General features: G+C 38.5%; 1 protein-coding gene and 1 long non-coding RNA gene across 2 annotated transcripts; one reads left to right on the plus strand and one right to left on the minus strand.

Annotated features, from left to right (window-relative positions):
* Positions 1-871: 871 nt before the first annotated feature.
* On the plus strand, positions 872-6,208 carry LOC126823538 (uncharacterized). The gene is made up of 4 exons (XR_007681208.2): positions 872-993; positions 2,563-2,822; positions 4,070-4,377; positions 5,889-6,208. It is a non-coding gene; the product is annotated as an uncharacterized LOC126823538 (long non-coding RNA).
* Positions 6,209-9,332: 3,124 nt separating this feature from the next.
* Positions 9,333-11,536, minus strand: LOC126824183 (two pore potassium channel protein sup-9). Its single transcript, XM_056101669.1, has 3 exons — positions 11,254-11,536; positions 9,970-10,114; positions 9,333-9,654 (listed from the first exon to the last, which is right to left on the minus strand). Exons 1-3 carry the CDS (start codon positions 11,531-11,533, stop codon positions 9,333-9,335), a joined length of 747 nt encoding a protein of 248 aa, XP_055957644.1. The 5' UTR covers positions 11,534-11,536.
* Positions 11,537-16,736: the final 5,200 nt, after the last annotated feature.

Genomic DNA, 16,736 nt, shown 5'->3' on the forward strand with positions numbered 1-16,736 from the left:
AGATAACATGATATAACATAATATAACACAATGATGGGTAGTGATTGGTCACCACTTCCTGGAGACACATCAATTTGCTGTTTACACTATTTTGCCTATATCGTTTTTTTAGGTCTCGGAATTTTTTCAAATGGTTTGGATTGTTCGTACTTGGTTTTGTTTTATCTAGTCAAAACAAGACTTTATCTTTTCCATTCTTCTCTCTTTTATCTGATCTCATGTAAGTCAATTCTTTTTATAAGTAGTGTTCACCACTCTTTACTTCAATCGGTAACAATAACTCTTTCCTACATTGGCGTTAATTCCGGGTTATTCAATTCTTTGTTACCAATCAACCATAGTAGACTAATACTTTTATCTTGACCTAATTTAACTGATATTTTTTTTTATTGTCTACTATTTTGTGGCGTTTCCGGCTCTTCCTGTACTGTTATTTCTAATAATGACGATATTTAGATATGGCATTCTGTAAACAAGTATGCCCAAGGAGAATAGAGGTTGTTCTCTATTATTGGACGCCGAACAGGTTCCCAAGTGCTACTCATATTGTTGCTGGGTGAGGCGCAAATTCAAGAGCGATCGACTAGAAACTTTGCATGATGTTCCGTGGACGATTGCAAACTTCTGGTTTGGGTTTTACGTCATGGCGGCGATGACATCGGATATTAAATATTTTGATAATTGACCATCTATTTTCTATTGTCGCGATCTTGCTCCTTTTCATTATGGGTGTAAAGCGACATAGAAATTCTAACTGAATGTACAGCACAGCACCAACACTATATTCATAATACTCAACGACTGTAAAATATATATCGTGACTCAACGAGAATTAAACATAAAACACTCGGTATCGTTCTTTATTTGTAGGAATCCCATGCGGTTATGTATTTTGTTTAAATGAGACTGGTATAGCGTGTCTACCTGATCAGAGTGTTTGTGTATGTCCAGACGGTTTATATGGTAATGGAAGATTTGCCTGTATTAATAAAGGTTAGTAACTTAAACCCATGTATTCCTTTATCACTGATTGGTAATATTCACGAACAAACTGCGAAAATAGATTTATTGCTCGAACAGTTTATTTCGCTCGGGTTTGTTGTATATTGAGGAATGAAATGGGATTCTAACTTCAGACCGGTATCAAGATAATTATGCACGTGCTATTAACTGGTTGTTACCCTTCACCGTCATATTGCTAAAAGTAGTGGTTGTAAGGTTAAAATTTATCGGTAGCACAGTGAAAATAGCGCATTAACTGGAGGTCCAGGGTTCGACTCCGGTATAGTCGGAAAAAGACCTCAGGAATTAGTCCACTGCCCCCTTGTCATTTGTTTAGGGCGGTTCAGAGTCTGACAAGTAACAGAGTCTAGTCGTTTCGACGGGACGAAAACCGAAAGTCGCGCAGATATCACTGGCGGCACGTTAAAGATCCAGTGACAGTAAGTTCTTGAACAAACGAATATTATGTCCCCAGGAGGGTATACAGACATGTAAGTCATTAAACTCCATTTCATCTGCTTGGTTATTTATTCATTTAGAGCATATTAACCAGGGGCGGATCCAGGAATTTTTGCAGGAGGGGGTTTGCCAGGTTCGTTAGAAAATGTATCCCCCCCCTCCCTCGGCTTGAAATTTTTTGAGAAATAAATGGTCTCTATTGTCAGTTTGGCGTATATACATACACATTGAGCTTTTTAAACAGAGAAATCCAACATCCTGTTTGACGTCAATTTTTATTATGAATTAATAGGATGACATTGTGATTCAATTTAATTATTGATGCAAAGCATTAATTTTGATATCACATATATCATTATCTCGCGCTTTGAGTGCCCATCCTGTCGCACCATCTGACGATAAAGGATAAAGCACAATTATGACACTTTTCTCACAAAAAATGTTGTTTTACAAAAAAAAAATTTGTGTAGCTGAGCGGGGAGGGGGACCCCCCCAAACCCCCCCTCTGGATCCGCCCCTGTTAACGTTAGTGTTATTTGTCTTGGCAAAACGGAAATATACTTTGTAAGTTAAACTTGATTTCTTGCAACAAATATCCTAATAAAACTTGAAATAATCCGAATTCAAATAAACAAAAACGAAACACAGATTTGTGTAGCTTTTTGTCGGTACAGTTTCTTGTTAGCATCATTAGTGCCATCGTCAATAGAAGGCTTTATTTCGCTTTAGCTCCGTACATCTTACCAAGACCTTCACGTAATACCCTTGCCTATTTCAGCAATAATTTCGATTAGGAGCCTATATACCAAGTCTCGAGCCGTCCAGCTAAAATGTCTACCTGTGATAATCTAGTTGCAAAGTTCAAGGTTCGTTCAATGTCAAGGTTTCCGTGGAGGGGAGGTAGCTATGTCATAACCTCTGGTTGGACGCTGCTGATCACGTGTCTGCAGATAACGTAGCTATAAGTTCTGGAATTGTTAAATAATCTAGCAACGTCCAGATGTTGTTAAACCCACAGTCGTTGCTTCAGGAACATGGCTGTAGTGCTTAAAGTGACTTTGGTACCACAACCAAACTATTAACTATTGATTTCTCTTGTAGCCACTCAGAGTCTATGCACCATATATGGAGATCCACATGTGATATTATTTGACCAAGCCAAACTTTCCGTGCCACTACCATGCCGCCATGTTATCAGTGATTTTGAGACGCCTGCCGGATGTAAGATTAAAGTAACAGGATTTACTGCGTTTGTCGAGAACGGTGATTGGCCGGCGCATGTTTATGAAGCAGGATTTGAATTAGAAGGAGTAGCCTTTTCACATAACCTTATAGCTGGAGTTGACGGTTATGGTTTCTTTGTAAGTAGCAGTCCATTCATTACACGGGGTTCAGGTTGGCTCAGTCGTCGTTACCTTTGACGAAATATTGAGCTGGCCTTATCATTTAGCACTAACCGTATAGTACAGATAATATAAGACATTTTATTTTAAAGATACATTATGTAAGATTTAAATGAAAGGATGGCCGTTCCTGCTGTAAGTTAAAAATAGGCAATGAAGAAGGAATATATTTAAAATTTCAGTAAAATAACTTGACCCAGTTATAAGACTTCGAAGTGTTAACAATGTAGTCTCTATTGTCAAATACTAATATTACGATAATAAACGAATTCTCGATAATCCACTGTAGTCTCTATTGTCAAATACTAATATTACGATAATAAACGAATTCTCGATTATCAACTGTAGTCTCTATTGTCAAATACTAATATTACGATAATAAACGAATTCTCGATTATCCACTGTAGTCTCTATTGTCAAATACTAATATTACGATAATAAACGAATTCTCGATTATCCACTGTAGTCTCTATTGTCAAATACTAATATTACGATAATAAACGAATTCTCGATTATCCACTGTAGTCTCTATTGTCAAATACTAATATTACGATAATAAATGAAGTCTCGATTATCCACTGTAGTCTCTATTGTCAAATACTAATATTACGATAATAAACGAAGTCTCGATTATCCACTTTAGATGGCGATTAAATTATTAGATCGCGATCAGGTTTCAATCTATTGAAAATCGCGGCCATGCGATGATCTAGAGAGTTGATTATGTGTTTGTCATGTGTATGAATGTTTACTAATAATATATATATCATTTTAAGCCAGAAAAACGACGGGCAATACATAGCTCTTACATAATCCATCATTAATTGCTGGGTATATTTGTAATTATATTGGGCTTAGCCTCGATCATCATTTCTAAAGTCGGTACGATAAAAAAAATAGTCTAGATTATCCACCTTTTGATTTAATAATGAATGTGCGTTGAGCGTTGAGCAGCAGATCAGACTGTTATCAAGTAAATATCGCAGGCTAGCGATGGCATCGAGAGTTGATTATTGTCTGGATAAGTTAATTAATGCCTAATTTATAGTTTATATAACGTTTCAGGCCTGCAATAATGTATGTTTAATTAATGTCTAATTAATAATTTAGATACCATTTCAGGCCTAAAGAAGGATCTGCTGCAATAGATAGATTTAGCTCTTACATAATACACCTTTAATTGCTGGGTATATTTTTAATTATAGAGCAAGAGTGTCGTGCGACAAAGGGGAGTGTTGCGAAATAACGTTCAGACTGTGGACATGTTGACCGAACCAGATAATAGTGGTTTCTACGACATGTTCATACCACAATGTGAAGTAAAGGCCTCGTATAGACCGATTGATTCAGCTATCAACGTCATCGCTCCAGTAGGAACAGTTTTTAATGGCGGTGTTTGTGGCGTCACTAATGACAGTATCAGTAATGTTCGCACTCATGCGGCAGCTTTAGGTCTGAATATCGACCAATATTCGATTTACACCTTCGCTGAACAAATGGATAAGGAATATGAGTGAGTAATATTTTATAGATTTTAATATTAAATATGCATTCTGTTCGAGACAGGTGTTTATTTGTCTTTCATGTACAGAAATAAAAACATGGAATGGAATGAGGTTTAATGTCCTACTTTTATGCACCAACTGGTTTAATCATAAACCATAAAAACTCAAAATTTATATATCTTGCCAAGGAAAGATTTCCGGTTATTCAGATGGTATGGAAAATAAAAACAAGGTCCGGTGTACAGCCTACTATTGGCAGCACATGAACGATCATCACACCTAACAGTTAGAAATCAAGACACATGAAAGAACAGACCATAGCTTTTAGCTAGCACCCCTGACAGGACACAATCACATTGATCAGCAGTGAATATTCGCTAGCACGCTACAATTACTGATGACATCGATGAGACTTAATGAGCCACAAATATTAACTTTTTTCCTCCGACAAATTAAATTCTAAAACATTTGTTTTTTATGTATTAGAAAAAATAAAGATGTTTGAAGTATTTGTAGGTAAGAAGTATTTCCTACCCCTACACGCAATCAGGCGACGGACGGTATCTGGTCAGATCTATTTATCTCGACGATCGGTGTCTGACTGAATACTGTCAGACAGCATTTCCGGCAGTCTATTTTTCAATTTTTCTGGGGGAGGTTTCCCATACCCTCCGTAAGGACTCCCTACATTGACGCTCGTAAGTTGGCTTCGTCGATGTTCGCAAGTCCGTTCGTTTGACACTTTTACTCAACGATCACTGCCTGAAATACTGCCAGACCGCATTTGCGGCAACCTGTTTTTCACAATTTTCTGGCGCCCCCCCCCCCCTTACCCCTGGACTTTGCCCCTCCAACCACCGACGGTTGGCGCCACCACTGATAGGTGTTACCGCCAGCTCTTCGATGAATCCCAACAGTCAATGGTTTGTTTACGTGCACGCCGATGTGTACACTGAACCTATGGTTTTCGTACAGTACGAACGACTAGAGGCTGTTCTTTGTCAGCCCACCCGTACCTGCACCATTAACAAGACGAATCCACGCTGGAAAGTCCCAAGGAACTGTTAACATTCCTAGTTCAACCATGTCTATAAATAAAGAAATCAAACGTCTCTTTCATGGCCATTAAAGATAAGGTGGTGGTGGGGGGGGGGGGGAGTGGGGGTAACGCGTGTGCTTTAGGTTATAAGGTCTGTCATTGAGCCAATTGCCGTGGTTTCGATTCCCCAATCTCTTGGGTTTTCCCCGGGTCCTCCGACTTTCCTCCGCTACTAAAGACCCCTACACGCAATGACGTTACTGAATTATAATTAAAACTTATGTTAGTCCCGAAATGACCTAGTTTGTGACGAATGGACTGACTTACGGGGGACCAGGAGAAAACACACTACTAGGCTGGACAAGCGACCTACTCCTTGTAACGTACCAGCGGGGAGTCGAAACCACGGTACTTGGCTCAATGACAGATCTGCCCCCCCCCCCCCACAATAAAATTACAACCATCAATATTATTTTCCAGGTTTGACCAGTCATGTATAGATTTTTCGTCAGTTATGAAAAGCTGCTCAACGATTTATAAAGTTAATGCTGTCAGATTCTGTGGGTCGCCATTTTACAATCAGTTATTTGGAGAAACACTGATGAAGTACATGCAAAAGAAAGATATCTTCACATTGATGAACAGTTGTTTGAACGATTTTTGTAGTACTGGTAAATCGATCGCCACATGTTCGGCCTTCAAGAGAGCTTTTGATGAATTCCCACAACCCACAGGTCTGGAAGAAATTCAGCCATTTTGTTGACCTTTGTGTCAATTTTACTGAGGGTTGAAGATAGGTTTGTTCCCCAAATTCAGATGTTAACTGAATAAAAATATTGTTTATAAAAGAAAACAAATCTTCTTTTTAGTTTCACAACCAATGAACAGCAATTCTTTCTTTTAATTTAAAGTATTCTCTGTTATCCAGAAAAATATTTTACCAATATTAGTCTGGATGCGTTGTCAACATTTGAAGAATAATAGGTCATCGGTTAGATTGTCCGGTCTTTTACATTATCGTAGACAAAGTCTAAGGGAGGTAACTAGTCCTAAAACAAGATGTTGACGCCCATGAAATTAATTTAAGAATGTCATTTCATAAAATCCATTTGATTGCATTGTCAGTTCAATATCCAACACTCCTATTTTATTCTATTGTCAAATTTCTCTCTTCATGAGTCATCATATGTTTTTAAATTAACCCTAATTCGTTGTCAAAATTCATGTTTATTTATATTAATGCAAGAATTGTGGGATTTATTGCGGAGAAGGGCACAAGTCGTAATCAACTTTTTCAAAGTTACTGGATAATCAACCATATTAAAAACCAAACTTTCGGTTAATCATGGGCAGAATAAGATGAAAATATATCCAAATTACCAATTACAACGGGGGGGGGGGGGGTGTTATCATGTGCAAATTTACTTAATTGATGCCTTGAGCTTAATAACAAATATTCTGTTTTATCATCATTCAATTTTAGAAAGTTCTTTGACATCCATTTTCTAATTTCACTAAAATAGTTCTCGGGTTCTAATTTTGATAAATTGAAAGAAGATGGGCAATCAGGTGTAAATGAAATATATAATTGAGTATCATCGGCATACAAATGAAAGCTGAGCCCATATTGTCTGACAATAACACCTAATGGTGACGCATAAAGGGTAAATAAAAACGGACCCAGAACAGAACCTTGAGGAGCCCCAAATGACAAACCAGATTCAGACGACGATTTACAATTAACTAAAATACACTGTTTTCTACCCACAAGATAGATTTCTAAAAGATTTAATACAGAGCCACAAATAACGAATTTAAAATGAAGTCTACGTAGAAGAATAGAAGGATTATCCAAAGCAGCAGATAAATCTAATAAAATTAAAAATGTACATTTTCTATTATCAATTCACATTAAAATATCATTTGAAACCCGGACTAAAGCTGTTTCGGTACTGTTAAATTGTTTATAAGCACTTTGAAATGGTTCATACTAACAGTTATCATATAGATGGGCCCTTATCTGAGAAGCAATACATTTCTCTAATATTTTAGAAATAAAACCTAAGTTAGGTCTGTAATTTTTAAAAACATTAGGATCCAGTGTAGATTTTTTAATTAAAGGGGTAACATAAGTTTGTTTGAAAACGTTGCGAATATTAGAAGATGATATACAAGAATTAATAATATTGGTATAAACTGGAATAACTTCGACTAGACAGTCCTTAAGAACAGGAGTCGGAACAGGATCTAATGAACAAGATTTGGGAGCAGACGATTTAATAAGCTTTAAAACAAAAGATTCACTAACCAAGTTGGAATTTCCTAAATAGACAGAATTTTCTAACTTATCAAAATCATGAGCGTTAAAGACAATAGTTTTATTTAAATCATCAAGTTCAGTTTGTATTTTCTGTATTTTTATTTGAATGAAATCTGAGAATCAATTCGCGAGTTCAGTGTCATTATCATTAACCGGGAGAATAGTACGCTCAGCATTATGATCCAAAAGGGAATTCACAAGTTTATACAGGTCTTTTTGTCTGTTTTCACCATTTTCTATGTTAGTAAAATTTTATTTTATCGTTTTCAATTAATTATTTCACACCGTTTTTTTTTAAAGATTTATTAATCTGTAGATGTTCAGCCTTAATACGGTACCATTTGGCTTCTAAAATAGAATCATTAAACCGTTGCGTATTGGGACGAATAGTAAATTTTTCGTTTTAAGAGGCGCAAGTGAATCCAAAATTTCAGCAAGCTTAAAGTGATATTGATGAACGCGTCAATGATTAACGCGTGCGCTTTTGACCATGGGGTATGTCATTGAGTCAAGTGGTGTGGTTTCGATTCCCCGGGTGTACATGACAAGAAGTAGGATCGCCTGTCCAACCTCGTGGGGCTTTCTCCGGGTACCCAGGTTTCCTACCAGAGAGAGAGAGAGAGAGAGAGAGAGAGAGAGAAAGAAATGGGATTTAACGTCCACTCGACACAAACTAGGTCATTTCGGGACTAACATACGGTTTAATTTTATTTCAATAATTCGCTTGCGCGTAGGGGTCTTTAGCAGTGGGAGGAAACCGGAGGACCCGGAGAAAACCCACGAGGTTGGCCAGGCAGTTTCCTACCAAGATTCCAACGCGCAAGCGAATGATTGAAATAAAATTGAACCATATGACCGAAATGACCAAGTTTGTTTCGAGTTGACGTTAAACCCCATCTCTCTCTCTCTCTCTCTCTCTCTCTCTCTCTCCATCTCCCCCACCCCCATCTCTCTCTCTCTCTCTCTCTCTCTCTCTCTCTCCCTGTACCCTCCAGGATAATGAAATGACCTAGTTTGTGCCAAGTGGACGTTAAAACCCATTTCTCTTTCTCTCTTTTCCGTAACTGGAAAAAAGAATGTGAAGCAAGATTATTAATCAATTCTGAACTGTAATAAAACTGGGTCCGTTTAAAACTCCATATCGTCCAAAGTGTTTAACATTGAAAACACGAATTATTTTTCAATTTAAATCATCATTGGTGTTATGATCTTACCGGGAAAAAGATGGGCTTCTGATATCCAATATGTAAGACAAAATAAACATTTTACCATTGGTACACGAACATAATGCATATCAGCGTCAATTGTAACAAGGGGCTCGAAGAACGAGCCTAGACATACTTCACAGGTCATGTCAAACGGTGTCGCCATATTCTTATCCGGGGAGCATGCGCAATTAATACTATCGGTGTAGACTTGGAATAACCAGACGCTAGAGAGTGCTATTCGATTGAGACTTCTGGCGTATTTCGCCGCACACAACTGATTTCAAATTAGATTAAAAACAGAAATGATTGATTGTAAATCTGTTTATATACATTCATATTACATACATTTAATCAACAGGGCCCAGTATCTTCCCAACATTACCCATCATCCATACTTTAGTTTTTATCCGCCACAAACAAACCAACTTTCTCCGCCAGCCGTCGACACTTCAGTTTCACTTCCTCTTGCACCAGATGAAAACACATCGCCATGATGGCCATGCCGAACAGGAGATAAACGGAGCATATGATATTCTTCTCTTGTGACCGCCAGGAATCAAGACTGGTTCCTGGCACGATATCACCGAATCCAATGGTACTTAGGGTAATAAAACAGAAATACGAACCAATCAAATAATCCCAATCTTTCTCCCACAAACCAAACATAATGGCACCACCAACAATATAACCCGTTAACATCAGAAAGGTCAAGGTCAGTGGTACACGCACTTCCTGGTCCGAGCTTCCTTCCGGTACGTCATTCATGTCGGTCAGTGACGCAAACGATTTTAATTCAGCTATATCTAATGTTTGTTGACTCGGACTCGGAGACGGAGTCGGTGATCGGGATTCACACTCGGTATCGTTCGGTTCATTGTCATCCTCAACTTCCTCTATAACAATTTGCGGACGTCCTTCCAGTAACTTTATGTTAAGTCCCCTTCTGGCGGCCATTAACTTTAAATATTTGAGCCGTCTTGAGTTATACATTCGTCTACGACATTTTTTATATTGTTCTACGACTTTGATGCACGTGCATTTGTAAATTAGACGAACACAGCTACTCAATAGAGATCCGATGTTTCTCAGACAAAGCAGCGTCAATGGTATACCCAGCATAGCGTATACTATAGTCACCAATCGTCCCCATCCTGTTTTAGGTGCTATATGGCCATAACCTGCAATAGAATTGAAATGAAATGGAATTTAAAGTTCTACTGTTCTGCTTCTACTGGGCTACTCAAGACGGGCAATCGCCATTCAGTGGGCTATGTGGGAATTGTTGCCAGCACACGACGCAACGACATACTCTTATATCGAAATCGAACTGCTAAGGGTTCTTTTACGTACACGCTAACGTGTACAGGAGACTTCGATTTTTCGTCGTCCCATACGCTGTCCTTGCCGTACCATTTGAGCCTACAACATATATAATCAAATTATTTACCCGGGCGTGGTTTCGATTCCCTTTTGTATGTCCTCCGATTTCCTCCCACTGCTGAAGACTCCTACGCGCAATCGAATTATTGAAATAGATATATTGAACCATGTGTTAGTCCAGATGTTTTCATCCCATACGATGTCCTTGCCATTCCATTTAAACCTACAGCGATTATAATCAAATTAGATACCCAAACGGGACTGGATGGCCGAATAGCTAACGCGTGCTCTTTGGACCATAGGGTCTGTCCTTGGGTCAAATGGCGTGGTTTCGGTTCTCCGCTTATATGTCCCCCGGTTTCCTTCCACTGCTGAAAATACCTCTACGCGCAATCGAATTATTGAAATAAATGTTGAACCATGTGTTAGCCTCGGAGTGACGTGGTTTGTGTTGTGTGTATGGGTGTTTGGGTGTGTGTGTGTTTGTGTCTCCCCACCCCCTCTCTCCTCTCTCTCTCTCTCTCTCTCTCTCTCTCTCCCGTATAAACTATATACAAACCTAGAGCGGTTTTAGCTGTAACAAAAATAAAATGAAATGAAATGGGGTTTAACGTTCTACTGTTTTGCTCCTAAACTGGGCTAATGAAGATGGGCATACGCCATACAGCAGCGCTACGGCCTACTCTTATATCGAATTCCAACTGCCAAGGGATCTTTTCCGTGCACGCCAATGTGTACACGGGACCTCGGTTTTTCGTCCCATCCGAACGACTAGGCAGCTGTCCTTGTCAGGCCCTCCGCCTAGCATCAGTGACAAGGGGGAACCACGCCGGAAAATCTGGATGAATTTTCTCGGCTAATGCAGGGATCGAACACCCGACCTCTGTAACAGTATATATAGTCAGTAACAGCATTAATGATTAGATTAAATACAAACCTATGGTTGTAATAACCGTAACAGCATATAGTAAAGCACCAGCAAACGACCACTTGGATTCGTCACCAACACCCATGCCATCCCATCCAGATTCTTTTGTCAATCGGTACATCTGTTCCTGGAAATCAAGTAACATCACTTCCGCTTTCGTTGACCAATCGGGTTTATTTGTAGATACATCCACGTCATCTGCTAGTTGAAGGAATCGTTTGGTTAATTCGTCTCTAGCCTTTAGGGCTTGCAGTCTCTGGTCATTTTCAAACGGTGCTTCTAAATTCATGAATATAATTCCTCCCAGCATTCCATAGGCAGCCACAGCCACGGTCAAACCGACGTGGGACAAAATGAAAGTTAGAAATCGTTTTATTCCGCGAACACATAACTTTTTGACGTGGTGCAGTCTCTCCATTGTATGTTCACCCAACGGCATGATAATAGTTATAAATATTTTCTGAAAAAAGGAGTCATTTTAAAAATAGTATATGGATAGTTGGGAAGGAAAGAATTCTCAGCGCCTGGAGAAGTCTATAAATCTATATAGCTGTAGGGATAACAAAAATAGGTGAGACCCCAAACGTTATGATTAAATTACCTCTGTCTTTATAATATAACGTCTGTTTGTTCTGCGGGGATTAGTTCATGATCTGGAGCCACGGTGGCCAAGTGGGTAACAAGTGCTAGAGGTCGCGTGTTCCATCCCTGCATTGGCCGAGAAAGTCCATCCAGATTTACCGACGTGGTCTGGTCGTTCGGATGGGACGACGAAAAACCGAGGCCCTGTGTACACATTGGTGTGAGGGTAAAAGATCCCTTGGCAGTTGGAATTCGGACTAGGCCATAGTGCCGCTGCCCGGGCACACTTTCCCTCATAGCACACTGCATGGCGTATACTATCTTCCTGATATTATGTCTACGACATCTGTTACCACTGTTCATTATTTTGTCTAATGGTTTGGATTGTTCGTACTTGGTTTCATAGCATTTCATTTCAAATTCAGTTAAGTGAATTTAGACTTATTACTCCTGCAGTGCGACGGGGGCGTCACCAAAGTCTTCCTCAAATTCCGATGTGATGTTTTTTTTTCAATTAATTCACTTAGCTTGAAACTGACCCTTTTTTCTCGACAGTTTCCATCTCATTAAAATCAGATGTTTTTAAATTCGTTTTTCGTTTTCTTTTATTTTATATTCCCCATTTATATTTTACCAGACATAACTTTACTTAAAATTAATGAACTTTATCGCTGTGTCGGGATCTTACCCGTAAACAGCCAATAGAGACTTTTGGCAAGTGGAATTTTTCCCACCAGTATCGTGTATACGTATCGTCACGTGATACGTTGCGTCAACGTAGTTTTTGGAGTTTTGGCAGATTTTCGCACCGCCTACGTATTGGTAGCTGAGTTGAGCTTAGTTCTGTTACAGTATGCTACCAGTTATCTACTAAGATCAACATCAGTACTAGTCAAGTACCTAGCCTACAAATTCCTGGGGGGAATAAAGTCGCTCGACAGTCGCTCAGCTATTTAAAATTTAGTGTCGAATCTTATTAAAAATATTCGACTTTGGACAGCAATTTTTGGTTTTACGAATGTATCATTTCAGAAAGTATATCCACCTTTTACAGATTTGAAATGTCCCATTTCCCCAAATTTAGCAAGTAGATGAAACAGCTTACGTAGTACAGACAGTCAGGAAAAATATGGAAATATCGCAAAAAGTTCACCAAATATAACGATTAATTTCCAGTCTTTATCTCCAGTAGCACAAAATGTGGTAAAATGACAACGATATTATACGGACCTTTTGCGTATGAAAACTGTTCGATACGTGCTACCGTCTTCGTGTGCCGTATCGCGTATGAGAAATGCACACGCATTGATGACGTCACACACAAAATCGATACGGATACGCGATACGGACCATAATAGAGACTTTTGGCAAGCGCAATTTCCTGGTCCGTATCGCGTATCCGTATGGATTTTGCGTGTGACGTCATCAATGTCTGTGTATTTTTCATACGTGATACAGCACACGGATACGGCAGCACGTATGGAACGGCTTTCATACGGAAATGGTCCGTATAACACTGTCGTCTTTTTACCGTCTTTTTTGCTACTTTTAGACGCTGAAATGTTGCATCATATCGTTTTTATGAATCTATGTGTATCCTAGAACACGAAGGTGTATATTTGATGTGATTTTAACAGTGATAACGACTGGAATTTAATCATTATTTTTGATGGGTTTTTCTCGGAATTTATATATTTTTCCCGCCTGTCTGCATACTGGTTGATCTACGGGCTAAACTTTCTGAAATGATACATTAGTGAAACCAAAAATTGCTAAAATCTGCCAAAACTCTAAAACTACATTGACGCAACGTATCACGTATACGATACGGATACGGGATACGGATGGAAAAAATCCGCTTGCCAAAAGTCTCTAATGTGTTATCTATTCTTACCTGTGCACTGTAAAAGGCCAATGAACGCCTACGCCCCCCCCCCCCACACACACACACACACTCATAAACTCGTTAAAGTATTGCGCATAACACAGCCAACCGTCGGGACAACAACCACCCGGAATAAATGTTAGATAAAAATTCAAAGCTAATCAAAGTTAAAAAATAAACACCTAAATACAAGAAATATACAAATAAATTAAATTCAAACTTACCTGTTTCTGTAGGTATATTTTTCTAAATGAGAAATAAATTGATATCATAAAACTTCTTACTGAACCATATGATTAAATACCCATCTATTTTAGTTTCGTATCTATATTTATATCCAACGTGTTTAGTTTCGTATCTGCGACTCCATTGTTTACTACACCCCGTATCTAAATTACCAGTATTCTAATCTAATTATTGCGCTGTTTAATCTTTTAAACAATCCGTTTTATGTCCCGTAAAAGTCATAGAGATAAACAGAAGTCAGTAACAAGGAAAGGGGGGCAATAAATATGAGAAGCTTATCGTGGTATTCTGATTAGTAGAGGCACAATAAACATGCTATTCCTTTAAAGGCACGGTCCCAGACTTTACATTTAGTGGTGGGTGTCGTGCACGTCGCAGGGTATGTTTGATATTCTAATCAATACAGTGAAACAAACAGGTTCTCCCTTAAAAGGCTCGATCCTGGATCTACCAATTAGTGATGGGTGTTGTGTACGTGGCAGTGCATGTCACTTATAACACAAACATTTTTCTCTTGAAAGGCACAGTCCTGTATATACTATTGAGTGATGGGCGTATGCATGTACCTTATAAACAAAACGCGTTGTTCCGTTAAAGGCGCGGTCCCACATATCACATGTGAAATGGTGTGTTGCTTATCTGACTGCGGAACTTCAGTATTCTGATTTACGTTGTAAAAGATGACGGTTCTTTAATGGCACAGTCTCAGATTACACATACATGGGCGTGGTTTCGAGCCTACACGTAATAGATCCGCTGTCATACGAAATGTGATTAGGCCACGTCAGGGCAAAATTTGTACCCATACCAATGTAAGTGCCGAATGAAATGAAATGAAATGGAGTTTAAAGTCCTACTGTTCTGCTCCGACTGGGCTAATGAAGACGGGTTAACGCCATACAGCGTGCTATGACGGAAGGCACTGTGGTCTAATGTTATATTGAATAAGATTAGGCCGTAACGCCGCTGTCCAGGCAAAATTTTCCTCATAGCACACTGCATGGCGTATGCGGGTCTTCATTATCCCAGTAGGTTCAGAACAGTAGGACGTTAAACCCCATTTCATTTCATATCTCAAGGTTGTTTGATAGAGATTGGTGGTTGTGGCTGTAACTAGTATGAGATAAATCGTGCATGTTCGCGGCCTTACACTCTAGGAAACTACACATTGAACAATCAAATTTAAACTTCATACGTTTATAATAAAAATTGTAACATAATGAATATTGGATACAGACGATTATAGATCCAATAGGTACGAGTTAAATCTGCATATCTTCGGTCTTTATCTATTAATTTATTAGTTTATTATGAAAGAGGGTGTGGGGGGTGGATGGCCGAATGGTTAGCGCATGTGCGTTGTATCATAATGTCTGTCATTGAGTCAATTGGTTTCGATTTCCCGGCTGTACTTGACAAGGGTAGTTTTATTGAAATAAAACTGAACCATATGCTAGTCTCGAAATGACATGACTTAGTTTCTGTCGAGTGAATGTTAAACCCCATCCCCCTCTCTCTCTCTCTCTCTCTCTCTCTTATGGACATGACAAGTCCATAATCAACTGTCTAGGTCATTGGATGGCTGGGATATTAAATAGATTAGAACATAACGTATCTTTCAATCTTTAAAGATACGCCCCCGTGTACAAACTTGGTGATTTGATTACGTATTTGGACAAAAACATTTTCAAACTAATTAACCTATCAAAATTTTGCTTCAAATCCTTCTCAAAAGATTTGTTGAAATGATTTCTATGTTAATGTTTTGTTATCACATGTAAAGGTTGCATGAATATATATATATATATTAAAAAGTTCCCTCCAAATTCCCATCATGCTAAGCAACGTAGAATTCCTTAGCATTTTTTTTAAGTACTCTTGAAAACTTTGTAGAATTTGTAAGAATTAATGAATAGAATAGAGTCGAAAATATCACCATTAGTTGTAAGTAGATTTAGAGAATCATTTGTAGATCTTTTAAAACATTATGTATTTTCATTTAGTTTTTCGTTAACAATGTTAATTAATAAATGGGTCGTATTTGGTTGCTCTAATTGCTCATTGTCTCTATGGTATCTTTTTTTTTTTGGGGGGGGGGGGGCCTGCCATAACGTAATTTGAGCTTACTTGGAGACAGGAATTTTATTGAAGGGAGACAACTACATTTAACGCCCATACAGGATAACGACCACCATTAATTTCCCCATTGACTTCAATGTTAATTCTGGCCTCTTTGCCCACCTCCAACTTTTCCCCAAATTTTCGTTGGGCTGAATGCTTTTCACTACAGACAGAGGAACAAATGGTCATGTATTTGCACTAAAATTTGTATGAGGTTGACCACCAAAATTTTGAGATACACAAACTTGGAAAGCTTACTAAAAAAAACATGCAACTAATTGCCGTACATATCGCCATAGCCAACCTGATAACCCCGTTATCCTTCCGCCTCAAAATCATGAATATTTACCAAAACCTGGCAGAAAATGTTAATTCAAACCCTCTTCGTCCATCCTAGAGCAAAAAATCAACAAAAATGGGCATGCAAAAGGGGAGAAAAGAGAGAGAGAGGATTGCTATAAATAGACAAACTACAATTCGTGAAATTTAATGGGTGGTCCGCATCCATACGTTATTTCTTTATTGTAGTGAATCGCAGTATATTTAGTTGAATCGAAGTTTATTGTCACTGAATCGCAATTTACCAATTACCAGTTTTTCATAATAGAATTGAGCTTAGCTGGAAAATAGATAGAATTGACAATTTAAGAATATTATT

This window comes from Patella vulgata, chromosome 6 (genome assembly GCF_932274485.2).
Source record: "Patella vulgata chromosome 6, xgPatVulg1.2, whole genome shotgun sequence".
In the NCBI taxonomy this organism is placed as follows: domain Eukaryota; kingdom Metazoa; phylum Mollusca; class Gastropoda; family Patellidae; genus Patella; species Patella vulgata.

What these genes read in the sequence shown, in the direction of transcription:
- LOC126824183 (XM_056101669.1), bottom strand. Translation starts at nt 11,533, where the DNA reads ATGAATTTAGAAGCACCGTTTGAAAATGACCAGAGACTGCAAGCCCTA. An exon ending in TACGGTTATTACAACCATAG is followed by an intron (nt 10,115 to 11,253) that starts GTTTGTATTTAA and finishes ATTCTATTGCAG; the next exon opens with GTTATGGCCATATAGCACCT. An exon ending in CGTCTAATTTACAAATGCAC is followed by an intron (nt 9,655 to 9,969) that starts GTGCATCAAAGT and finishes AGTGCGTGTACC; the next exon opens with ACTGACCTTGACCTTTCTGA.